Raw genomic sequence first — 25,900 nt, 5'->3', positions numbered from 1 at the left:
TACACTTTTTTGTTTAAAAGAATGCACCACCAGTGAGCAATTTGAGTTCCAACCGAATCACTGTAGTTGCAGATCCCAGACAAGACTGAACTCTGTCTGCCTTTGGAGTGGGAAATCTGCCTGCCTGCAGATAATTGCTTTATCCACAGCCATGCCTAGCTGATTCCAGACTGATGATATTTGTAGAAAATGGTAGCCTAGAACTAAGGGAAGGAAAGAGGAAAGAAGAGGAGGAGGAGGATTCTTTGAGGAGTTTCTACAAATGCCTGTGCTGCTGTGAAAAGAGCTTCCACACCGTTAAAGCCATTAGTCCCAGGAAGGGCAGACACGAAGCTGCCTTGCGCAGAGGAGGGAGGGTGTTACTGAGCAATCGCTGATGTCATCTTCATCTGCCAGGCGCGGTTTGCTGGTAAATACAGTGGGCGCTGGAACAACAAGCGCACGCTTTGCTTGTCTAGGAGGAGGCAGAAATGCACAATGCTGCCAGGAAAGAACACAGTCTATATTTCATATTCTTAGTTTTCTCAGGTGGATGATTAGATGGAAGCATATGAAATTGACAGCATTTATTTTTGACACACAAGACGTCAATTTCTTATGTTTCAACTCATAAATAGAGAGGTTCTCCATTTTAAACAAGGAATTCTGCCACCTCAGCTCCATATATGCAGTCAAACAGATGCTCATCTTTCTCCCGGCTGATGGGGCCGGTGTGCCCGGGTGACCTCACAGACCGGAGGTCACAAATGAACAGCCTGCACACAGAATTATGACCCGCAGATCTACGCTCACCTTGGCATGCACACGATTGGCTTTTAAAAAAATGAGTTGCCAGAATTTTAAAACTCCCCAGATTTCATCATGCCCCTCTTGAAACTCAGTTTGGCAACAGTGTGCATTCCCGCAGGACTTGCGATAGGAACGGGCTGACATGAGTAACGGCTGCATCCTTAAGAATGGGGCGTGTGTTCTCCATGTTCATCAAAGTCATAAACCTTTGACCATTTTAATTTTTCGTCTGGCCCAGGTGGGCTTTCAGGCCTGGGTTAACTAAATAAATTTGTGTTTGTGTGTCCTCACCCAGAATGGCAAAGCCTGCAATCCAAGTGTCAAAAAGTGGACGATATTCTGACACGTTAACTGGAACCCTCATTCCGCTCTACATAGCAGCCTCCCCCTCCCTGGTCTCTCAGAGAAGGTTCACGTGGTTACGAGGACCATATGTATGGGTAGAGAGGGAGGGGACAAGGCAGAAAGCACAGTTGGGAGAGGCAGCGTCTGTAGCAATCTCACAAACAAGAACATGTTTTCAAAATCTCCTCAGCCGGGAATTCTGCAGCCTCTCTCTGTAATCCAGTCCTAATGCAGAGCAACCTTCACGGTCAGGAAATTCTGCCATAAATAACCCAAATCCTTCATGCAGCTTAAACCTATTTCCTCTTACTCGATGCTCACTGGAGACGGGGAACAGCTGGTCACCGTTCTCTGTACCAAGTTCTTTGTCAACTGGATGACTGGATTCTGGCTCTGGACTGCTGTCATAATTAGGAGTCTGACCGTTTCCATATTGCGCTGTCTGCAAAAGCATGTAAAACGGGGAGATAAAACTTTGAGCGTGCTGTGCTTCAGAAATGTGCCATCAGGGGAACACAGTCCCTTGTCATGTCACCAGGCTGTTCACAATCAATAAAACTTGCGAATGTGAGATTTCTGCATGGAAAAACAATGCTAGCTCCACAATGTGAGTATAACATCAAATAATGCAAAGAGTCTCTAAAATGCCACCAACAAAAACAATACACCGAGTTAGCATTTATTAAGTGCTGCCTGTGCTTCCATTATCTGCATAATCTCCCATGCTCTTCACAACGCCACGCTAGGAATTATAATTAGTCCCACTTTTCAGGTGAGGGAACTCAGTCCCACAGGGGCTAACTTGCTCATGTTTACAAACCAATGAGTAGGAGAGGAAGTGTCCAAACTCAAGCAGCTAGACCGCAGAGCCTGTGTTCTCTCAGCCAGCCCTCCACCCTGCACGTGAACCAGGGTCTGGTGCATTCACGCAGCTCATGACACGGCAGAATATAGTCCTTTTATTTCAACAACCACACTTGGCCAGGAGACACCAAAGTCGTCATGGTAAAAAATCAGATGTCGTGCTACTGACATAGTACACAGATAAAATTCAAAAGAGCTTTATGTCACTGAGATTGAATTCTTCTCACAGAGTCCTGCAAGAGACCTCAGATTTCCACTTAGATGTAGACCCTAAATGGTGCCCCAATTCCCAGTTGGATGATGTACTCCCAAGTATGTGCTTCAGAGTCCAACCTGGATCAGAAGCTAAATCCCACCTGGTCACTTTGGATACCGGCCTGCCCGCCTCAGTGTCTTTGGCAGTGGCATGGTGAGTGTGGAAGTTGTTACACAGTATTAGAGGTACAACTCTCCTCCCTCCCCATCCCCCGTCTAGCTGTAAGTTTCCTTACTGTACTTATTTCTACATGACATTCCTTGTTTGCTTCTCTTAGGTTTTGTTGTTTTTGCTTCCTTCACCAGACTGTAAGGTCAGGGGCTTTATCTGTTTTACTCACCACTGTATCCCTGGTGCCTAGTTCAGGGCCTGGCATACAGTAAGCACTCAATAAGTATTTGTAGGATGACTAAGTTATCACTAGGAGAATTAAATGAGACCACCTATGTAAAATATAGTGAGGATTAGTTCTTCCTACTTCTCACAAGGTTTTCTCCTTCAAACTGAATAATCTGCTATTTAACATTGCCTTAGGTATCTGATTTATCCACATGGGTTCCCTCCATGGTTATGCAGTGATCACTCCAATCTTCTCTTTTATTGTGGAGCCTTGGCCTGGATATCAGGGTTCCTTGCTGTCTATAGCAATACTCCCTAAATGTTCTAGAAACTCGGTATCTGAAAGCATGGCATACAGACACCTTAATTGCTTACTAGATATCATCCACTCCCTTTTGGCTTGCTAGCAGAGCACAGATTCAGGTCCTCCTTTGGAATTAGGGGTGGCCATGTGACTCAGTCCCGTCAGCTAGAATTGGGGTGGGGGAGTCTTTTGGATATGCTTTTGTTTTCTTTGTAAAAAGGATACAGGCAGCTGTCACTACTTTTATCTTGTTTCTAATTTGAACATGGTTCCAATGCCAGGAGCAACAGCAGCTCTCTTAGCATCTTGAGGCAACAAGCCAACAAGCATAAGATGGATGAGCAGAAAGAAAGTAGCAGCATGAGTCCTTGATGATATCGTATAGCAGCTGAACAAATGCCAGCATTCACCAACATTTAAACCTCTTGTTATACGAGAAAACTAAAAATTTCAAACAACTATCAGCAGACTTTACTGTTATCTATAGCAAAAAATTCTTAATTGATCTACTGAGTTTATAGTCCTCCTTCATAACTATAATTCTTCCTTTTTTTGTATTTTCACGTTTATGTCCATAACAAGGCCCCAAATCTTTCAGGCTGAAAATGTTGAGCTATCTTTGAATATGGAGGACAAAGAAGGCATCCATCTCCAAGTCCTGTCAATCTGTTCAAAACGTCTCAGTCAAATCAATAGGGATATGCACAAAGATATCTGTGTTTACATTAGCAAAAATGGAAAGGATCCTAACTGACTGGCAAAGACAAATCATGATAAATAATGGATAGAAAGTGAAATATTACCCAGTCACTAAAATATTGTAAATGAGTATTTATGGATGTGGAACAAAGCCCAAGATATGTTATTTAGAAAATCGGGCTGGAAGACAGCATTTTTGTTAAAGACGGATATAACACATGCATAGAAAAGGTGTCTAGAAAGCTGTATCCCCAGCTAGTAACAGCAAATATCTCTGGGTGATCTCAGTACTGAGATTGACTATTTCATTCAAAACTTTTGACTTTATAGTTTATGTAGTAAACACACATTCCTTGTGTAATAAGAACAAAAAAGCTTTGCATGTTTTGTCTTTGTCTTTGGTGTCTCTAGCTCATCCCTGTCTCTCCACTCTCCCGCCATTGTCAGATTCCAAGGGGAAACCTTCAGCCACTGCCTGCAATGGCTCCCCCACCTCTTATATCACCATGTCAACCTGTACTGTACTTAGCCCCCAAATTAACCCTTCTCATCATCTACATTCTTCATGCTACTCCTCCCTTTAAATTAACGATGACTAGCTCCCCTAGGATTCAGCCCCCCTAGGATTCAGCCCCCCAAATCCTCAGCCTGGCATTCCAGGACAGGTTGCATAGACACCTAACCAACTTTATTTCCACACTTTCCTCTTGTTAGTCTTGTTTCCCAAGTGTTCCTTCCACAAGGCATGTTTATCCCCACCACTGGTCCCTTACCCCTTGGTTCCCTCCTTCTGGAATGTTCTCCCCAACTCTGCTGACAATCCAAATCCAATATGTTCTTCAAAGTACACCATATCCTTTCTTTCTTTCTTTAATTTTTGAGACAGACTCTCATTCTGTTGCCTGGGCTACAGTGCAGTGGCATCATCATAGCTCACAGCAACCTCAAACTCCTGGGCTTAAGTGATTCTCCTACCTCAGTCTACCAAGTAGCTGGGACTATAGGTGTGTGCCACCACACCCGGCTAATTTTTTTCTATTTTTAGTTGCCCAGCTAATTTCTTTCTATTTTTAGTAGGGATGGGGCCTCCCTCTTGCTGAGGCTGGTCTCGAACTCCTGACCTCAAGTGATCCTGCCGCCTCAGCCTCCCAGAGTGCTAGGATTACAGGTGTGAGCCACCACACCTGGCCCCACTGTATCCTTCCTCAGAAGCCTAGTCCAAGAAAGCAGCTCCTGGGCTGGTGCATAGATGAGACAGGCAGCCTTTACACCTGGGACTGGGAGGATTCAGAGAACAAAGTTCAAGGCTCCGGGATCTGCAGAGCAGGCCTAGAATGAAAAGACTTCACACCCAATCAGCGGCCAACAGCCTTTTCCATACACACTCCCATCAACAGCAGTGGCTCTGTCTGGCCTAATCACTCCGAAGTGATCCTGAGCCTCTCCCCTGGGGGCCACCAGCTACATCGGAGAGCATCAGATTGGGACATTCTAGTCCTTGGGGTAGCTTCTACCCTGGGAAGCCTGGCTATTCTCCTTCTCTCTAGAATTTGCTAGACCAGGGGCAGCAAATTCAGATGCCTACATGGATCAAACAAGTGGGGTGAATCAGCAAAGCAATTGCCAGTGTGAAACAAGCGGGGTGGTGGGGACTGGGGAGTCTTCTGTGGTGCAAGGAGGCAACTGTAAGTGGAAACCAATCTCCCATAGTTGTGCAGGGACACAAGCCATTGCTGCTGTATCTCCCGTTTTCTTAAAGAACAGAAGCCAGAAGATCTAGAAAGGTCACACAAATACAACCATGTGTGAACAAAACCATGTCTGTGGTCCATCCACGTTTGGTCCAACAGATCCTGCTTTGGGATCCCAGCTCTGAGGTTCAAGGAAGGCCACCAACTTCAGCAAGGCCAGGTACCAGCAGCACCAGTTAGGTTACTACCTTCACCTTACACGGATGACCATTACACACGTGGGCCTCTACGGCGTGGCTCTATTCTCATTACTCCACATGGAGGCAGGGACCATTAAAAGATCCTCCTTTTCCTGGTAACTGAACAGTGAACTCTCTCCTGGGTCAGGGGCCTGGCCAGAGACTACCAGGAGTCCGGGTGTTCACATGCTCGAAGCTTCATCTTAGTATTTATGCTTAAAATTTCATTTTTAAATTCTCTTAAAATATTCTGGTCGTAAACATAAAATCTATATTTCATATGCTCTAATAAAAAAATCTCCAAGGACTTTTTTCCCCATGCAAGGTCCCTATGTGTTGTTTTCTAAAACCTGGGACCTTCTGCTGCACCTGATTCTATGTTTGGTAAGTTTCAAATCCTCTTAACATTTCCATCAGAAGTCTTAGATGCAACTTCTCTCCACAATGTTGGTTGAGTGTTTTCTTAAGAGGAACCAAGGAATCCGGGAAAAAAAGGAGGTTTCGTTCAATTGGACTTTGATGATCTTTGAGAAAAAATTTGTCCTTTTCCTCTCTTATGTGATGCTCATCCGTTTACCTGTCTCCCCTGAAGAACTGGGAGGTTTTCAAGAGTAGGGGCAGCAGGCACATCCCTCCCTGAGGGCTCAGAGTACAATTCAGGGTCCCGGACATTGCAGGCACTTCATAGATATTGGCTGAATATTAATGGTGTTATCTCAGAATTAGAAACACTCTAAAATAGACTTTCCATAACTCAGTAAGTTTAGATAAAAGGAAGCAGAAGGTGGAAAAGCATTTTTATGGCAAATGATTGGGTCACAGAGACTACTAGAAGGAAGAACTATAAAATTCCTACCATGCAAATTCTGGAAAACATCATGGTTAAATGCTTCAACATGCTGCAATGCAAGAATTTAAAGCATATGATTAGCCCACATTTTAGGGTCTACCATCATGAAGTGGCATAAGAAAGTAGATTTGCACCATCTATATGGTTCAAGCCCCTTTGTCCCCCCTACCATTTATACATTCCTCCCCGAAGAGATCAACTTCATTCCAGAAAACAGTAGAAGTGGCATTTGTAGTAGCAGCACTGGTGATGGTGGGAGGGTAGAGACAATAGTGAAAATAACCTTTGAGGGCTTACTTGAAGCCAGACATCGTGTGTTCAGCACTCCCACTGATGATCTCATTTATACCTCAGAACTCTCGGAGGTATATGTGATTGGTTCCCCTTCATTTCATAGATAAGGAAACCAAGGCAGTAGAGGTTATGTGATACACCCAAGGTGGCATTGCTGGGATGTATAAGCAGCCAAGCACCGCCATAGCCCATTACACTGCCCAGAGTACAGCAATCCTTGCAGCACCAAACTATGTCAACAGCACCAAAAACAATGGTTAAAATAACAAAACTGAAAAACAAACTACAATACCTGCTTCTGGCATAACACAGATTTCCAAAGGAACCACCAGAGAGAAGAAATAGTAGGAGAGATTATTACTCCTTCTCTCTCTGGTGGCCCCTTATATATAGTTTCCTTCAGAAATAAAGTAAGCTGAAATTTTTAAAAATATATGATTCATAGGGCAGAGCCAAGTATACTTCCTTTTCATGATGTGGTACTTCTCCTTCACAACACAATTACCATTCTGGTAGTATACTTTCAATTTGAAGATTGCGATAACTTTATAGGGGAGAAGCTACTAAAAATATCATTTTCAAGTGTGGGTATTTTATAAAGGTCACTACACACAAATGTGACAATTCCCTCTGAGGCGTTCCTTAGTATAATATTGTGATTCAATATTTGATCATTCTAATTTCAGGTTTGTCCAGCCGGGCTTCACTCTAACTGATCTATTGATTCTTGCTGAACTTGTGGTCTGAACCTTAATGCTACTGAGCACTATAAAACAGTGTCTGCTCTGGGGAAGGATGAAGTTAAGGGACCCTCAAGTCAAATCTTTCCAATGTTACACCATCATATTACAGTAGAGTCATAAGCTGCTAGATACCTCAGAGTTCAAATATCAGCACAGAAACACGTTGCAAAAAGAAACTACACCTTAAAACAAATTTGGGGTTTTTAACCAAAAGAAACTAATTTAGTTATCACCTTAGGAACTGTATTTTTATATGTTCATTGATATTTGCATAACTAAGCACATTTTATGATTCTGGTGTCCAATATTCATGGACACATAAAGCTGAATTACACAATTCAGTTGTCCAGTGTTTTTTGTGCTTTTGAAAAATCATCATCCAAGAAAGCCAAGGGTGGGAGTAAGTAGATACTTTTAAAAATATTAATAGTCAAAAAAATCTATTAGATAACAGTTTTATAATGTCCACTATAAGCACTAAATATTGCTGTTGACTATATCATGACAAAGACTGAGTATATTTCAAAAATGGAAGGTTGGTCCAATAATAAAAAAATCTTTTAACTCACCCTTTTATAAAATTAAAGGAGAAAAAAGCATACTGCTATTAGATACAAAATTTAATCATAATTCATGAAAACATCTCTTAGCAAACTAGCTCTAAAAGGAAAAAAACTAAATAAAATATATTAATTTGTGGCGAAATGTTAAAATCAAGAACAAGACAAGAGTATTTACTATCATTTATACTCAACATTATACTGGAGGTTCTTGCCTGTGCAGTAAGGTAGAAAAAAAAAAAGAAGAAGAAAAGAAAGGTATAGGAATTCAAAGAGAAGAAACCAACCTTGTTCTTCTGTGTGTTTTCATAGCAAACCCCTCAAAATAAGATGCAAATTGTTAGAATTAATAAAGGTTTAGCAAGATTGCCAAGTCAATACACAAAATACAATTTCATTCCAACACACCAGTAGAAAACAGAGATTGCAATTTCAAAATATTGTTTTAATAAGTAACAGAAAAATACCTAGGAATAAATCTAGCACTACTTCATGGAGAAAATTGTAAAACTCTACTGAAAGACATTTAAAAAGAGTTAAGTAAATGGAAAGATGTACCATGTTCAGAGATAAGACAACTCTATAAAGATTCATTTATGCCCAAATTAACCTATAGTTTTAATACAACTCTCATCAAAATATCTATAAATTATTGTACATTTCTCTGGGGAAAAAAGTTTTATTCTTAGATTTTTCAATTAAAAAATTCATTCTAGTGTTTAAAGTCAGCAATTACATTTTTAAAATAAAAATGAAAAAATTCCTATTCTTCAATTAAGAACCAGATTGACTATTTGCAAATATTACTTGTAATACTTCTAAATTGAATCCTACTTTAAGATTCCTTTACTTCAACCCCTGTTACCAGATTAAGAGAAACCAAGATCCAACACAAAACATGCCCAAGACATTGCCTGAAGGTGACAAAACAGCTAGAACCAGGACCTACAATAATAGAGATATCCTAAAGCAAATTTTGAAGAAACTACAAGAAATATGTGCCAAAAAATTTACTGAAGGGAGGGGGTGAAATAACATTCAACATCTGCTTTTCTTAAGATGTTCCTGAGTTCTTTAATAATGTATTTCTGGCTAAGAAGAGATCTTTTTGAGGCTGAAATCTTTCTGCACATTAAGAAATTCCCATTAGTGCAAAAGAACATTATGTATTTTAAGCTCTTGGCATTTCATATGGTTGTTTGGACAGAGTAGGATGAGATATACCGTAATTTCACACAAGGTCATAATGCAGAGACAGAGGGGTCACCGTTTTGTTCCATTTAAAACAGCTACCGGAGTACTTCACACAGTTTAATGAATATTCTCTGAAGGTAAGGGTCATAATCGAGACAGCTGATATTTGGCACTTTTTTACAAAGATATCAATTTTTTAAACTTCTAATATGAAACAATGGTAGTAATCTTAGTAATTATCTAATACTCCTCAAAAGTATAAAACATCTAACAGTCCTGGAATCTAGAATTTTTTATATATAATAAAGATAATTTAATGTTTTCTAAGCATAAAACTCCTACCTTCTTACAGTAAAAAAATGCAGAAAATACAGGAAAGCATGAATAAGAAAATAAAAATGACTTTTAATCCCACTATGCCTAGAGAGAACCATTGGGTAACATTTGGTTAATCACCCTAGATCTTTTTAAAAAACATATTCAAATATATGCTTACACAGGTTTAAAATTTGGGTCATAATATAAACTTCACTTTTTGGTATTTTTTGGTTGGATGTGTTTCTATGTCTAGAAATATATGGAATTTTAATTCATTTTATGATATCCTTTGGGTATTGTGATTAAGTTTTTCCCTTTACAGAATATAATTGAAAAAACCTTTTACAATGAGTTATTTGATAAACACTTCCTGGTGATGAAAACTACCTGTGGGAGAATAGAAATCTAACAATTTAAAAAATGCAATAATACTACCATTTGGGGACTAGATTTTTTTTTTTTTCAGACAGAGTCTCGCTCTGTCACCCCAGGTAGAATGCAATGGCATCACTGTAGCTCACAGCAACCTCAAACTCCAGGCTCAAGAGATCTGCCTGCCTCAGTCTCCCAAATAGCTGGAACTACAGGCATACGCCACCATGCCTGGCTAATTTTACTATTTTTAGTAGAGACAGGGTCTCCTCCTTGCTCAGGCTGGTCTCGAACTCCTGAGCTCAAGCAATTTCCCAGCTCGACCTCCCAGAGTGCTGGGATTACAGGCGTGAGCCACTGTGCCCAGCCAGGGACTAGAAATTGTTGACCTTGGGACCAGGAAAAGCAGCCTTTAAAGTATGAATCAGCTTTCCTGCCATAGCCCCAGGCCTTGCATCTGGAATACAGTTTAATAAAGAGAAATGGACTTTAGTTTTTATGTATGTCAGAAGAGAATTATCTCTTTCATAATTTTAATTTATTTTCAATGAAATTACACATGGAAAAAGGAAGCCTCAAAAATTATATCTTATGCTAAATATGCTCTCCTGGTTTTATTTTACTGTAGTTCATACTATACCAGCTAAAGCCAGGCAGCAGGAATAAACATGGGTGAAAAAGTAGAAGGGAGTGTAGATTTCAGATGACTCTTTTTAAGATGTTTCGTGGTTCAAGGAAGGCGAGAGAGTATCAGATTCCAGGGCTGCGAGGCTGAAAGTAGATGTTCTGTGGTGAGTTAAGAAGGGGATTAATGGTTACGAGCCTCTTTGTACACTGAGGGGAAAAAAGACAACTGAGAGAGAGGCCGAAGATGCAACGTGCAAATTTGACCTACTTGCAACACCAGTTTAAAGTAGCTTAACAAAATAAAACAATTTTTTTTTTTAACACATAAGGAAACTCCGAAGCTATAAAACAAGTCAGTCAAAATAAAATCAAGGACAAATGTGTTCTGACACTGAGACACTTCTGTGTCCACTCCCTGGCACATAACAGAGGTCAGTGCACAGGAGGTTCCCAGCCAGGCCCTGAGGCTCTGGAAACACACAGCAGCCCAACCGGCCCCAAAGGCACCTCAGAGGAAAATCTCCCGAATGCTATTCTACATCTCCTCCGTTTCCTGCAGAGTGTGCAAAGAATGCCGACAGTGGAAGCTGTGAGAAAGATGGCAAAACCAATTTTTATAAGGCAGTGTTAATTTTTTTTAAGAAATTTATTTTGAAATAATTATAGATTCACAAGCAGTTCAGTTGCAAAGAGAGAAGTCTCATAGGCCCTTCACCCGTTGTCTCCCAATGATCTCATCGTATATAACTACACCGTGATATGAAAACCAGGGATCTGATGTCGGTGCACGTGTGTGTATAGCTCTATGCCATTGTCACAGGTGCAGACTCCTATAACCACCACTGTGATCAAAGACAAAACTGTTCCACCACCACAATGATCTCCCTCAGACCACTGCTTTGTAGGCATCCTTCCATTCTTTATCCCTGTTTTCCCTCTGTATAATGTTGTCATTTCCAGAATGTTATATAAATGGAATCATACAGTATGTGATCTTTTCAGACTGGCTTTCTCACTCCGCCTAATGCCCTTGAGAGCCATCTAAACTGTTGTGTGTGCCAATTGTTCACTCCTTTTGATTGCTGAGCAGTATTCTAAGGTACGGATGTATCGCCGTTTAGCCATTGTGAGGGACATTTTGGTTGTTTCCAGCTTTTGACCATTACAGAAGAGCTGCCATGAACAATCATGTACATGTTTTTGTGTGAATCAGTTTTCATATCTCTGGGACAAATGCCCAGCAGTGCAATTGTGGGTTACATGGTAAATGTATATTTAGTACTAACTTTCAAATATTAAATACATAAGCTTCTCTTTTCAAAAGTAACATTTTCCCATAATAGATTACTATCTATTACTATTACCTATCACTATCTATTATCTATTACTACTTATCTAGTGAGTTAACCAGGCCTGGGGTCAGGCTGCCTTGGGGAGAAAAAGCTTTGATTACCCAATAAACCATTCTAGATCTAGGCAAGGATATTGTGTTGATGGGCCTTATTATGACACAGGGCAGCACAATCAGTGCAGGTATACCTGCTATGCCAGGAAGCACTCAGGTCTAGTGTGGGAAGTCTCCTTTCTGTCCCTGCAATGGCCCCAGGGTGGAAAGCAGGAAGAAATCAGGGCTAGACCACTTCCAGCCTAACGTATTAGAAAAATTCAGACAATTCCTTCAAGAGCAAAACTTTTAGATAATGAAATATGACATGTGGCATCAAATGGGCTTAGAGGGAAGTGAAGTGATCAAGGAATGTCAGTCCCTCCTCTCCAAAAGTAATGATTATTCAGAAATATACTACTGAATAACTACAGTGCACAGCCATTTCATTCTATTTGTAGACCTGTGTGATATCACTGAGAATGGCAAGGCGGCAGCCCTGAAGCCACCCTAGTAGCCATGCAGCAGGAGATCAAGGTTAAGGGACTAAGGTGTGGTTTCCAGAGCTGTCTGCCACCCTCTGCAATGCACAAAACTAATTCATTTTCTTGTTTCAATATCATACTACTATAATATGCAGGTAACACCTTCCAAGCATATATTGTCTTCTTAGCTTAAGAGTTGCCAGTGAATGTATGCTTTCCCTAACCCTTTCAGAATCCCCATCCCCTGCCCAAGGTTACTCAATTATCACAAACACTTTACACCGTGCAAATGATGGGCCTTACCTGGAAAGCACCAGGCAGGACAAGAGAACCAGCATGACTTATCCAAACCCACGGATACCCTCAAGGGAGTTACTACTCCCTCTTTATTTCCCTGCTCTCCCTCAGATTCCACATATTTTCTCTTTACAAGGAAAACTGGAAATATATTAACAGTAAGCTTTTGTTAACTGAGGTACAACAGAGGATCTTGATGCACAATGGGTGCGCTACTAAAATCACGGTGGAAAACATGGGTAAAGTCCATAGCCAGATCATTCACAAAAGGAGTAATACAAATGCCTACCAAACATAAGAAAAATGTTCAATCTTATTAGAGATAAAATACAAAAGTAAAATAAATGTGATGCTTTTATTTTGCTGTCAAATTCGCAGATTACTTTTCTAAAAGATAACCACTAATGGATGCCAAAATTACTGGATGGAGATAATGCAAAGAAGCATTAGAAGCAGAGAAGATATTTATAATGCCATAGAACATCAGTCTACTAGATACTTATTAATTACAAAGAGAAAAATAGTAACCAGGAAGACACCTCCTTAAAGTTGCTTAAAATCACAGGCAACAGAATAAATCAACAATATGTGCCTCCTGGTATGAGGCACTAGAACAGAGACAATATCTTGCATATGGTATTCCTACCAAAAATACAGAAACTGAATGTAATCATGGGGAAGCATCAGGCAAACCCATATAGAGGGACATTATACAAAATAACTGGCCTGGACTCTCCAAGTGTCAAAGTCAGAAAAAAACAAAGACAGGCTGAGGAACTTGTCCAGATTGGACTAAAGAGACAAGTCAACTTATGATATGCAATTTATGATTCTGGATTAGGGCCTAGAAGAGCAAAAGGGTGTTAGTGGAGCAATTACCAAAATTTGAATAAGGTCCATAGGTCCACAGGTTACATAATATTTACACCTTTTGATAATTGTACTGTGATTATGTATGATGCTCACAGCAGGAGAACATGGGCCAAGAATTTTTTTAACTGTTTTTAAAAGTCTGAAATTATATCAAAAAGTTAAAAAGAAAAACAATTAAAGATAACGCTTGATGCTGCTCTTTATTCCTAACCCAAATGTTCATAAACAATACAGTGGATAAACTGTCATATATTCATGCAATGAATACTACACAGTATGAAAAATGAAAACACTACTGGCATTCCTCCTATATAATTCCATTTGTGTGAAGTTCAAGAAAAGGTGAAACTAATTCATAGTAATAGAGGGAACAATAATTGTTACCAGGAATGAGAGTGGTATTGACTAGCAGGAGGCTGAAGGAGACTTCGGAGTTTCCGGAATTGTTTTATGTCTTCATTTGGTTGGATGAAGATGTAGACATATAGTCAAATTTATCAAGTCATAGTACACTTAAGATCTGCACATTTACTATATGAAAGTTATAATAAATAAAAATAAAACAAAAGAGGGCAATACTAAATGCTGATGTTGGGCCAGCAGTCTTGGGATGCTACTGGGAGCAATAATTGATATACTTTTTCCAAAAGGCAATTTGGCAGTAAATGTGAAACGAAAGTGTGAAGAACTCTGAAATAAGCTCATCGATATTTGGACTCAAGTTGAGATACAAACATTTAAACAATCTAAATACATATATCAGGAAATAGCTTTTTAAAAGATATAATCATATGAATTATTATGTAACTATTAAAATTATATACATTAAAATTACATAAAGAGTATTCAGTGATGTGGAAAAATGCTCACAATGAGTGAAAAAAGCTAATTCCAATATTGTATGAATATAGCATGTTCATAACTTAAACTTTCTATACGTGCAGAGAAAGAAAATGAGGCAATACTCTAAAATGTTCATGATATTTTTCTCTGGGGTACAAAATTATGATGGAATTTTGGTTTTCTTCTTTATACTTTTTGGTGTCTTCCACTATTTTCTGACATAAGTATGTATTACTTCACTAGTTAGAAATTACAAAAATTTCAAAAAATTTGATATCTTCCTAGCTAAAAATCGGCCAAAGATCAAAATTCAGAAAGAGAGGAAAAAAGTGACCAACTTTTAACAGAGCCTCCTTTCCTTTGTCATGCTTTTATCAAAAGATGTGATGTTCTATTTCAGAATCACCTTTTAAGTCATCTTTCACCTAAGCCCTTTCTCTGCCAGTTAAGACTTGGCCTTTTTGAGCTCCCAACATGTTATCTCCAGGAGGCTTCTTATTACCATCATCTCTTCCTCTTACCTACAGGAATCCCTGCCTTGATGGGCTGTTTCCCATAAAATTCTATGGAAACAAAGCTTTTGCCATTTGGAGAAATCAAAACATACCTGGAGATTACAGAGAGGGCATTTCTCAGGAAGGCACGATTACCAAATAAACAGCGTGAACAAAGGCAACAGTCAACTGGGTGTTTTGTTTTTGAATTAAACAATAGGGGTGTAACGCTGCCAGTGAACATTTGGGGGTAAGATTTAAAACAGTTCAAGGAAACCATTGCCCCCTTTCCCAAGATTTCCAAGCCCCATCTTCAAGATCTTAGGTGGCTGATGCCTGCGTTTTCTTTTCATCCACTATGGTCTAAACATAAGGATTTTTTCTCTTTGTTTTTAAAACATTTTGCCAATTAGTCCATACTATGCTTGCAACATGAGGGACGAAAATGTGAGTCACATACCCACACATTGGCACATCACATCGTGCCCCATAAATATGTGCATTATGATACAGCAATTATAAAAAACAATTACTAAATATAAATTGGATGGATCCAGCCAAAATATAAATTTGACTAGATTTTTCAATATTTCATTTTTTTCAACATATGGAATGTATCTCACCAGGCAAGAATAATAATAAAAACCAGTGGCTGCCCCAAATTTTAGCATTTTCATAGATTCCTAACATAGATAGGAGTGCTCTCAATGTGTTGCCTGGGAACAGTGTTTTCTCCCCGGGAAATCTCCTGCTAAATAAAATGCAAGAATGCCTTTGCTCAAGACATAATTCTTACCGAAACCACAGAGGGTTTAATCATTAACAAAAACTATAACAACAGAAGTGAAAGTGCCTTTTCAAAATGTTAACACCTTGACATCTTAATTATAAGTCAAGAAAGTGAAAATTAGACTAGGCTTGTTGTCAACAGCCTTTCTAAAACATAGTAATTGACCCACACTTTTAAGCTTGACAGATGCTTCACCATTAACCAACATTTAAGCAATACCTAAACTCCCTTCACGGTCTCTATCGGAAGGAGGCAAAGTAATTAAAAAGTTATTCATTAATCAAAACCCTCTATTGGTTTCCTGGATAAAAAGGAAGGAGCCAACACTGGAAAAAAAAAAAAAATCATCACGCTACAAGAAAACTCAACCAGGTAAAGTGTTCAGGGATGAAATTACCCCTGCTGTGAGAGGAGAGAGAAGATGGTGCATTTCTGCCAAGTAGGAAAGGAGCAAGTTTAGCACCCCCTTCAAGCTTCCATTCAAGGCAGTATTAAGTACCTGCCCATGCTCCAGGCACAGGTCAGGCCCTGAGGGCACACAGGTGAGCCAGAGGGCTCTAACTTCAGCTCCTGATTATTCTTTCCCACTAGGTACCATGCACAACTAAACAAAAGTGATAGATAATGATCTAATTGCAATTACCTGCGAATCCTGCAAAGTAGTAGGAACCAGCACATTGGGGCTGCACCCGGAGACCCACACAGGCTCGCTCCAGTGAGAGGGGTTTGTATACAATTCCTCACAATGTAAAGAAAAGGCACCCACAGCCACACAGCCAGTTCCTTTCTCAAGGTCCTCCCCGCCCCCCCCAGAACAATTCCACCCTGAAATTCGACAATCCCTCTGGCAGCTCATGCTCAGAAGTGGAATCTACCATATTCAAGTTTTGGCTTCTTTCTCCACTCAGAAATTTTTCTTCTGCTTTGATCATTTCTACAGACTCTTTGCTCTCCTCTCTACCTTGGGCTTCTGTATTCCTATTGCTTTGTCCATCTCTAGGCTTCTGTTTATGGACTCCCCTTTTTCTCTGAGGTTTGGTAGAACTCTACCATTTATGCTCCATGTGTCTGAGTCTCCCGTACAGGCTCCCTAAGGGAGTAATCTGACTCTGTTGGTCACTACTGCATATCCAGTATGCAACATCTTAATTGGATGAAGTTCTCATGCCATACAACGCTGACCTGCCAATGGCAATCTGCCTTTCAATCAAGGGCTGATCCCTGACACAATCAGCCTGCAGCCATAATGATGGGGTCCTATGACACAAGACATGGCAATCTATATCTTAAGAAAACATTGTGCTCTCTCTCCCCCAAGGCATCTATGGGTATAAGTGACAATACAAGTATCATAAAGAACCTAAAACAGACATCAAAGTTTGATTTCATGTTAGTCCTATATTTATTGCTGTTTGATTCCAACATCACCATTTCCTAGAGAGTTCAGCACGAGGCTCCCTCAATACCCACACAGGCATCTCTGTCAATCTCACTCTCTTTCCCACTGAGCACACAGACACCCTGAAATCCCTTCTTCACACAGTGCTTCAAGTTGCCAATTCTGATTTTGCACATGGGATGAAGCTGATTTGCCAACCCCCTGTCAATAGGATGAAATCCAAATTCTGCAGTAAGCCACATTAAGGCTTCAGCCTAAGACTCTGGCTGCAGCCCAAAACTTCAGCTGTATTATTACACCAATTTCTTTACACATCCAGTGCTAGACAGTCTCCATTTGTCCTTCCAGGTCCACTGTCCACCTTTCTCCAGGGAGGCTGACCTTTATGGACTGTATCAGCCAGGCTCCCAGGCTCCCTGGCTTCTGATCAGATTTGGCTAAAGGGGCACAGGGTGTGAGAGTGGGCATGAGCTTGACATATATTTCCCCACTCCTCCCTGCCCGCTGAGGCTGCCTTTCCCTACTAACAGCCTCAACTCCTCTGCAACATCTAAGCTCTTGCTGGGTCTAGGGTTGCTCCTACTTCTTGCTTTCTTAGGCTGGAGTAGCTTGCTCCAAGATGCTTCATTTTCCTGTGTTGGTTTCCCCCATCCAACCATGATTACATCTTTGTAAATGGTCCCATCTTTGAATGCCCTTCAATCACCTCTGCCTTTTTAAATAGACTATTTTTTAGAACAGTTTTAAATTTACAGAAAAATTTAGAAAAAGGTAGAGAATACCATAGATTTCCATCCTTCCCAGATACTTTGCAGCCAATTGCCCCTACTAACATCTCACACTAGTGTGGTACATGTGTTACAATTTTGGCACATCCTTGTTAACTAAAGTCCGTACTTTATACAGACTTCCTTAGGTTTTACCTAATGTCCTTTTTTCTGTTCCACGGGCCCATCCACGATACCACAATTACGTTTAGCCATCATGTCTCCTCCAGCCCCCCTTGACTATGACAGTTCTCAGAATTTCCTAGTTTCTGATGACCTTGACAGTGTTGAAGAGTACTGGTCAGGCATTTTGCAGAATGTCCCTCAACATGTATCAAGAGTATATAATTTCAATATCCACCAAGAGAACATACTATCAGCATGACTTTTCACTGTTGACGTCAACCTTGATCATCTGGCCGAGGTAGTGTCTGCAAGTTTCTACACTGTAAATTACTTTTTCCCTCCTCTTTCCATGTTGCACACTTTGGAAGGAAGTCACTATGTGTAGCCTACATTTAAGAATTAGGGAGCTATGCTTCACCTCCCTAAAGGTGGAGTAGAGCCTATGTTCTTTTTATTTTTTAACTGAGGTTAAATATACATAAAATGTTACCATTTTAACTATTTAAGTGTTTCAATTACCCTTAAGTAGGCCAACTATTTCCTGCTGAGACTCTGATGATATCCAAGCTGAACTTGTCACCATTCACCAAAAATGACATGTGCCTTTATGTTTCAGCACAGGACAATTCTAGGTAAAAGACCTCCCCCCCAGCCGGGCGCCGTGGCTCACGCCTGTAATCCTAGCACTCTGGGAGGCCAAGGTGGGCGGATTGCTCAAGGTCAGGAGTTCGAAACCAGCCTGAGCAAGAGCGAGACCCCATCTCTACTAAAAATAGAAAGAAATTAATTGGCCAACTAATATATATAGAAAAAATTAGCCGGGCATGGTGGCACATGCCTGTAGTCCCAGCTACTCGGGAGGCTGAGGCAGCAGGATCGCTTGAGCCCAGGAGATTGAGGTTGCTGTGAGCTAGGCTGACACCACGGCACTCACTCTAGCCAGGGCAACAAAGTGAGACTCTGTCTCAAAAACAAACAAAAAAAAAGCCTTCCCCCATTTTTGCCTATTTGATTCCTACTTACTTTTAAAGCCCCAACTCAAGACTTCACCGGCTCCCCTGGGGAAGGCAAGTTCCTCCTGCTACTGTCTCCCTGTCCCTGTATTTATACTTTTATTCTAGTACTGTTTACTTTGTACCATTTTATTTGGGCTTTCCCAGGGCAGAAGCTAATTTATATATATATATATACATATATATATATATATATATGGCTGAGGACTATCCCAGGAATATAATAGCTAATCAATAAATGCTGGTTGGAAACAAAGGAAGCAAAGATGAGCAGAAGTGGCCTATTTTCTCCAAAGATTAAAAGAGCATTAATACCTAATATTGGTGAGGGTGTGGGAACACTTGCACTCATAGTTGTTTATCCTAGCACACCCTTCTGTTGAGCAACTGGCAATATCCATTAAAAGCCATAATATATGCATATTTTTCACTCAGCAATTTCAAGTCTGGAAATTTTATCCAGAAGATAATCAAAGATATGTAGAAAGATAATCATACAAATATGTTATTTTTAATGCAAAAGCTGGGAAGCAATCTAGGAAGTAGGCCCAGGAACTGGCCTACTAAATTATAGCATAGTCATACTAGGAGGAATACATAGCCATTAAAAATCAGGCTGAACATTTACTGAGTGATTATCTTTGAGAATGATTACCTTTGGGTATAATGGGCATGGATTTAACTTTTTGGTTTTTTTCCCCCCCAAGTTTTCTCTTGTGAACAATGATATCTGTAACTAGAAAGACAATGATCAAATGTGTATATACAAAGTGGCTCATTTTGCCACTTCAGACCTGAACATCCAACTAAGGATAATCAAAACTGGAAGTTCGCTGGGTGTGGTGATGGTGTGCCTACAGTCCCAGTGACTCATGAGGCTGAGGTGGGAGGATGGCTTGAGCCCAACAGTTCAAGACCAGCCTAGGCAACACAGCAAGACCCCATCTCTAAAAATAAATCATATTTTTTTAAAAAAACTTGAAGTTTGACCTGTTGGACAGTTTAGTTATGATGAAGCCAAAATGTCACAGCTGCCATGACCTCTGCTTCCAGCCACTGCCATCCTCATGCTGAACACACTAAGGGTGATGGGTCCCAGGAGAAGAGAATCCAGAGCTTCCCACCTCTGCCTGCCAGTTTATCTGGGCCTCACTTCTGACCTGGTCCCTGGCCATTGGTTTTTGTTTGTTTGTTTTTTTTTTTTGAGACAGAGTCTCACTTTGTTGTCCAGGCTAGAGTGAGTGCCGTGGCGTTAGCCTAGCTCACAGCAACCTCAAACTCCTGGGCTCGAGCGATCCTTCTGCCTCAGCCTCCCGAGTAGCTGGGACTACAGGCATGCGCCACCATGCCCGGCTAATTTTTTTTTTATATATATATCAGTTGGCCAATTAATTTCTTTCTATTTATAGTAGAGACGGGGTCTCGCTCTTGCTCAGGCTGGTTTTGAACTCCTGACCTTGAGCAATCCGCCCGCCTCGGCCTCCCAAGAGCTAGGATTACAGGCGTGAGCCACTGCACCCAGCCTGTTTTGTTTTGTTTTTAAAGCTCCTTTTACTGACTCTAATGTAGAGGCATGGTTGGAAAAACCATGGTTCTTTTCTACTTTGTCCATCTTGCTGATGGAACAACTGAAGCCTAGAGACGTCCAAAGTGACATGGAGGCAGAACCAGACTCAGGTTTCCCAATTTCCAGGATGTATTGTTGGGGTTTGGTTTTGTTTTGAGACAGAGTCTCGCTCTGTCATCAGGGCTAGAGTACAGTGGCGTCAGCCTAGCTCACAGCAACCTCAAACTCCTGGGCTCAAGCCTCCTGCCTCAGCCTCCCAAGTAGCTGGGACTGCAGGCATGCACCACCTAGCTTATTTTTTCTATTTTTAGTTTTTTTCTATTTTTAGTCAAGAGGGGTTCTCATTCTTGTTCAGGCTGGTCTTGAACTCCTGAGTTCAAGGGATCCTCCCACCTTGGCCTCCCAGAGTGCTAAGATTATTGGCATGAGCCACCGCACCTGACCGAGTATATATTCTTTGCACTTTAGCAATCCAATAAAATCAAGGGTGGGGTTTTGTAGATTAACACATTTAGAAAACCCCAAATATTTCAAGAGGGAAACTAGGAGTGCAGACTTCTAAAAACAGCCTACGTTTGATTCTCTTCCCAACTCAACTTTAGAACTATGTCTGAGCAGTTATCAAAAAATATTGAAGGCTGGGCGCGGTGGCTCACGCCTGTAATCCTAGCACTCTGGGAGGCCGAGGCGGGAGGATTGCTCGAGGTCAGGAGTTCAAAACCAGCCTGAGCAAGAGCGAGACTCCGTCTCTACTATAAATAGAAAGAAATTAATTGGCCAACTAATATATATAGAAAAAAATTAGCCGGGCATGGTGGCGCATGCCTGTAGTCCCAGCTATTCAGGAAGCTGAGGCAGGAGGATTGCTTGAGCCCAGGAGTTTGAGGTTGCTGTGAGTGAGGCTGACGCCCCGGCACTCACTCTAGCCTGGGCAACAAAGCGAGACTCTGTCTCAAAAAAGAAAAAAATATTGAACATAATGATATTTGGAAAGATTAGCTCTAGTCTGATGTAATGATGGGGAAAGGAACTGCGAAGTCTAACTAAATAAAACTACATTGGGCAAGCAAAGATGTTGAAAATAAAAGTATCACTGTATCCAAAGCTGGCTTTACTTCAGAATAAACACAATTCTGAACATGCCTTTGCCTTCATAGCCAGGTGCTAGCAGCCCTGGCTTTTGCTCAGGACAGTACTTCCCAAGGCAACTACCAAGAATGTCCTCCTATGGTTATACTCACAAATTGGTTTCCCTTGCAAACTAAAAGTAGTATTGCCTCTTTTCACCCCCAGCCAGCACCAACACCTCACTTTTTCTCAGTGAACCAGGTAACGTGAGGCCCTGGGCTTTTCCTCTGGAAGCTGCACAGTAGGAAGAAGTTTAGACTTGGGAGTCAAAAGATCTGACTTCCTCTTACTGTGTAGATATCTGAGAAGTCCTCAACAAATCACTTAACCCTTTGGGACTTAGGCTTTCTGTGAAATTCATGTCTACTAGGCAGTCTCCAAGACCCAGTCCAATTTATTCATGACAGGTTTGTGCAAGCCACGCCCAGCCCAGTCCTGGTTTCTAAAGGACTCAGATAATCTTTAAACTAGCTGTGTGTTGTAATGAAAATTTGTAGAGGAAGTCTTTACTGAAATCATTTTTGAGTTTGTCCTGTTTTAAGGATTAAATATAGAAAACGCAGAAGGTGAATTAGGTTCACTGAGATCTAAAGACACTCAATTAAAGAAAACAACTTCGCTATTGTTGGAAGGGTCTTAAATCAATGCCCTAGTGCTGCCTTCTAGGCTATGTGAAAAATCATTTGATTTTCAGCATTCACTCTTCTGTTTTAAAAAACTACAGACTTCATAGTTATACTGCAATGTGCACTCATGTATTCACAAAAGTCACTGAGCTCCTACTATATGCCAGACCGTGGGAAGAAAATAATGAGTGGAACAGACAAGTTTCCTGCTTTCTGAGAGCTCAACATCCACTGGAGGAGCTGGCACTAATCAGATGTGCACATAAAGGCATATTTACATGATGCAGGAATTAAGAAACACAGCAAGCAGAGAAAGCTTTTAAAAAGGGGAGCTAGCTTCCAAGGTCAGTTCCTAGCTAGCCCATCAAGGAATTGACCTTTGGAAACTGAAGCATGGGTGGAGGGAATTTAGAGAAAGGACAGGCAGCTCAGGTGGGCCACAGCCTTTGTGCAGCCTGAGGCAGAGAGGAAAGCAAAGTTGCCATAGATAAGTTTTTCCAACTGTCCCCTTAAAGTCCTGTAAATTACCTGGGGGCAGGTAGGCAATCATTTTCTTCTGGGAAATCCACGTGTATTTGTAAAGGAGTAATCTTCCAAGTGGGTTGAAAGCAACCCACCTTTAAAAGCATTCATTAACCTTTCATTTACCAAATGCTCTCAAGTTCATTTCTCCCCATTATATACCAGCATAGTGATTTCTTATGTTGCATTTTTAGCTCTTTCTTATTTTTTCCTGATCTGTGAGTAGAAGTCCTGTGTTGGATGGGAAGGGGGAAATCCCCACAATTTGACTCACTGAAGTACCCAGGCCCTTCAAGCAGCAAGAAGACAACACTGCAAGAAATCTACCTACCTCGCTTTTAAAAGAGGATCCCTCTCTAGAATTTAAAATTAAGTCACCAAGGGTAATGTTTAAAACAGTTTGAAAAGCACTAGTGGAACAGTTCACTTTTTTTTCAGCTTCCTAAACTAGAGAAAGAGGGTAGAAGCTAGTGAAGAAGGCACAAGAAATCCGCCCGTGTGTTACACCTGTGGGTGTAAACAGGGTGTGAACAGATGCCCTGGCACTCTTCAGCCACGTGACTGCTTCTTATGCCCCCTCCTCTGCCCGGGTTTTAAGACAAGGCAAGAGGAAAGGCGGGTGTCTCAAACTCATCTAAAAGTTACTAGAACGTCACATGGGACAAAGAAGGAACAATAAAAGGAAAAAAAAAAAAAACACACGGAGGGGGAGTTCCTCTGGAGTGGAACATACATCTCACCCCTACCCTCCCCAACAAATTCTATAATTCAATGCCCATAATATTTCTTTTCACATAGAAGCCAGGTTCTTCCTCACTTACTAGATCTAGAAATCTACACATAAATAAATGCCACCTTCCTGTCACCAAAACCTAGGAAGAACAAAATGTGGCTCTTAAAGGAATTAGAATTGTTACTATGTTGTTTCTGTTCTCATTTGCTACACTTTTTGCTTTGCCCAGGGAAAAGGGCAGCTTCTGCCAGTGCCCAGGGTAGATAGTGTCCCCAGTAGCCATGTGCAGCCTGCCTTGTCCCTTCTGTCTGGAGTCCCTGTGCATTGCGACAGCACATGCTGGTTCCCCCAAAGCTGCAGTGGGTTGTATAATCACACTCTGAACACCTTGCGGGGGTGGGGGGGTTGGGGGTGGGTGGGAGCTTCCCTCCCAAAAGCATCTGTTAAAAGTCACTAGTGCCAGTTAATAAATAAAAGACCCACCAGGCAGGGACCCCAAGACTCAGGGGGAGAAGGACACACGGATGTGCTATTAGAACATCATCATGGGGTGGGGGCAGGGAGGCGGTAGCCCAGGAGGTTGTAAGTCTCTCTAGGAGCAATAAGTAAACCTGAAGTTCTGTCCTCCAGGCTGGCGGTGCAGCAAGGTTCAGAGATGCTGCCCAGCTACACCCCCATTGGTGCTGATGGGGGTGGGGGGACGGAAACTCAAGAATACCGGGGGATTCTAAGAATGTCTCCCCAGGTAAGTGCCAAGGACATCTGCGCTCTTTTCAATTACGTAACTCCTGCATATTTGCTGGAATATAGATGGATGTGAATTTAACTACTTTTTAAAGTAGAAAGACTACATAGACTGCATTTAAATGTTCTGCATCTATTTAGAGTCCGGATAGACCTGGTTGCCACCTGGCAGCGTTAGAGGGTGGCATCCTGCTGACTGGAGCCCCCAGGCCGCCCCCTCCACACACCGCTGCGGGGGCCAGGTCGCGGCTGGGGACGGCGCCCTCTCCTCGCTGCTGGCTCGTCGTGGAGGCGCCCGGCCCCGCACGCCGGCCGCAGGCTGCGGGGCCACTGCCCTCCCCCTCCCCGGCGGACACCTGCCAGCAGTTACCTGCGGGACTGCGGCGCTCTGCAGCCGGTCGGCCGCGGGGGGCTGCCCGGCCCCGGGGGCCTGCGCCGCGCCCTCCGCGGGGTCCGCGCCCCCTTTCTTCCGCAGGCCTTCCTCCGGCGCGGGGAAGAGCCCGCAGCGGCGCTGGAAGCGGGCCACCAGCTGGGAATCCTGCAGGCTCCGCAGCAGCTCGGCCATGGTGAGCCCCGGGCCGCGCTCCGCTGCCACCACGCCGGGCCGCGGGTGCCCTCCGCTCGCGCTGCTGCTCCCGCCTAGCACACTCGGGGCCGCAGTCCGGGCGGGGCCCTGGGCCGGGCCAACAGGTGCGCCGCCCGGGTCCTAGCGCCCGCCCCCCGCGCGCGGATGCCCAGGTATCCGCCTCCACCTTGCCGGAGGCGCGTCCCTTTCCGACTCTGCGTGCCCGGGCGGTCGCGGTGCCCCGCCCGCCGGGAACTGGGAGGGGAAGTACAGGTGCCTGAACTGCGCCTCTCTCCGCACGCCCGCGCCCCCCGCCCTTCCGCCGGGCGCAGAAGCGACACTAACAGGGAGCAGCTCCGCACGCCAGCACCTGCGCTAGTCCATCCTCCCAGGCGACACCCCATCCCTTAACGACCTTCCTTTCAACTCTTGAGCCCAAGGAAAGGTCGGGTTTTCCCCCACGCCAGCTCCCCACACCCGGCCGCCTACTCCGCCTCTGCCGCTTCTTGCAAGACTCGCTCCCAGGAAGTAGAGCGAGCCCCTAGGGAAAATTCGCAAGTCCTTTCCAAACTCTGCGTGATGCAAGGTCTCCCCAAAGGCGGGAGCACCCTCGACCTTGCTCAAGAACCGAGAAGGTTCAAAGCGGGCCTTGAGTCACCCTCCCCATAGCTGCCCCTGCCCTTGTGATTTGGCAACTGGGGGACACTTTTAAGTGGGTGGGGAGGAGACGCGCTTCTTTCTCGGTTTTCCGCATTGAGAATGAAGATGCTTACTACACTCTCCTACCTCTTTCCGCTCTATTTAAAAAATGACGCTGGGACAACCAACCCAAACCCTTTGGGGACCTCAGGCCGGAAGAAAACAAGGTGCTGAAGGACTAGGGAAAGGATTGGGCGTCTCACCTGCACCTGTGTCAGCTTTAGAGCTTTCAACGGGAGAGCAGCAGAGGAAATGACCTGCAGATAGGCCTTGGGTTTCCCTCCTCTCTCTTAAATCTCGTTTTTGGGGCTCTGAAAACCCGCAGGAGAGGCCGTCTGCACCTCCTCACAAGGAGTGAGAG

General features: G+C 42.6%; 1 protein-coding gene across 2 annotated transcripts in view; it reads right to left on the bottom strand.

Annotated features, from left to right (window-relative positions):
- Positions 1-24,943, bottom strand: part of SGPP2 (sphingosine-1-phosphate phosphatase 2) — a 106,423-nt gene extending 81,480 nt beyond the window's left edge. Inside the window, exon 1 of one of the 2 annotated variants that reach the window (XM_012741938.2) lies at positions 24,646-24,943. In XM_012741938.2, coding sequence (XP_012597392.2) covers positions 24,646-24,840 — 195 coding nt within the window. In that variant the 5' untranslated portion in view covers positions 24,841-24,943. Of the gene's footprint in view, positions 1-1,444; positions 4,341-24,645 lie in introns of those variants that run through there. The other variant, XM_012741939.3, reaches the window with a different exon arrangement.
- Between the last annotated feature and the right edge of the window lie 957 nt (positions 24,944-25,900).

The sequence above is a fragment of the Microcebus murinus genome, chromosome 8, assembly GCF_040939455.1.
Source record: "Microcebus murinus isolate Inina chromosome 8, M.murinus_Inina_mat1.0, whole genome shotgun sequence".
In the NCBI taxonomy this organism is placed as follows: Eukaryota; Metazoa; Chordata; class Mammalia; order Primates; family Cheirogaleidae; genus Microcebus; species Microcebus murinus.
This window is presented reverse-complemented; position numbering and strand designations above follow the sequence as displayed.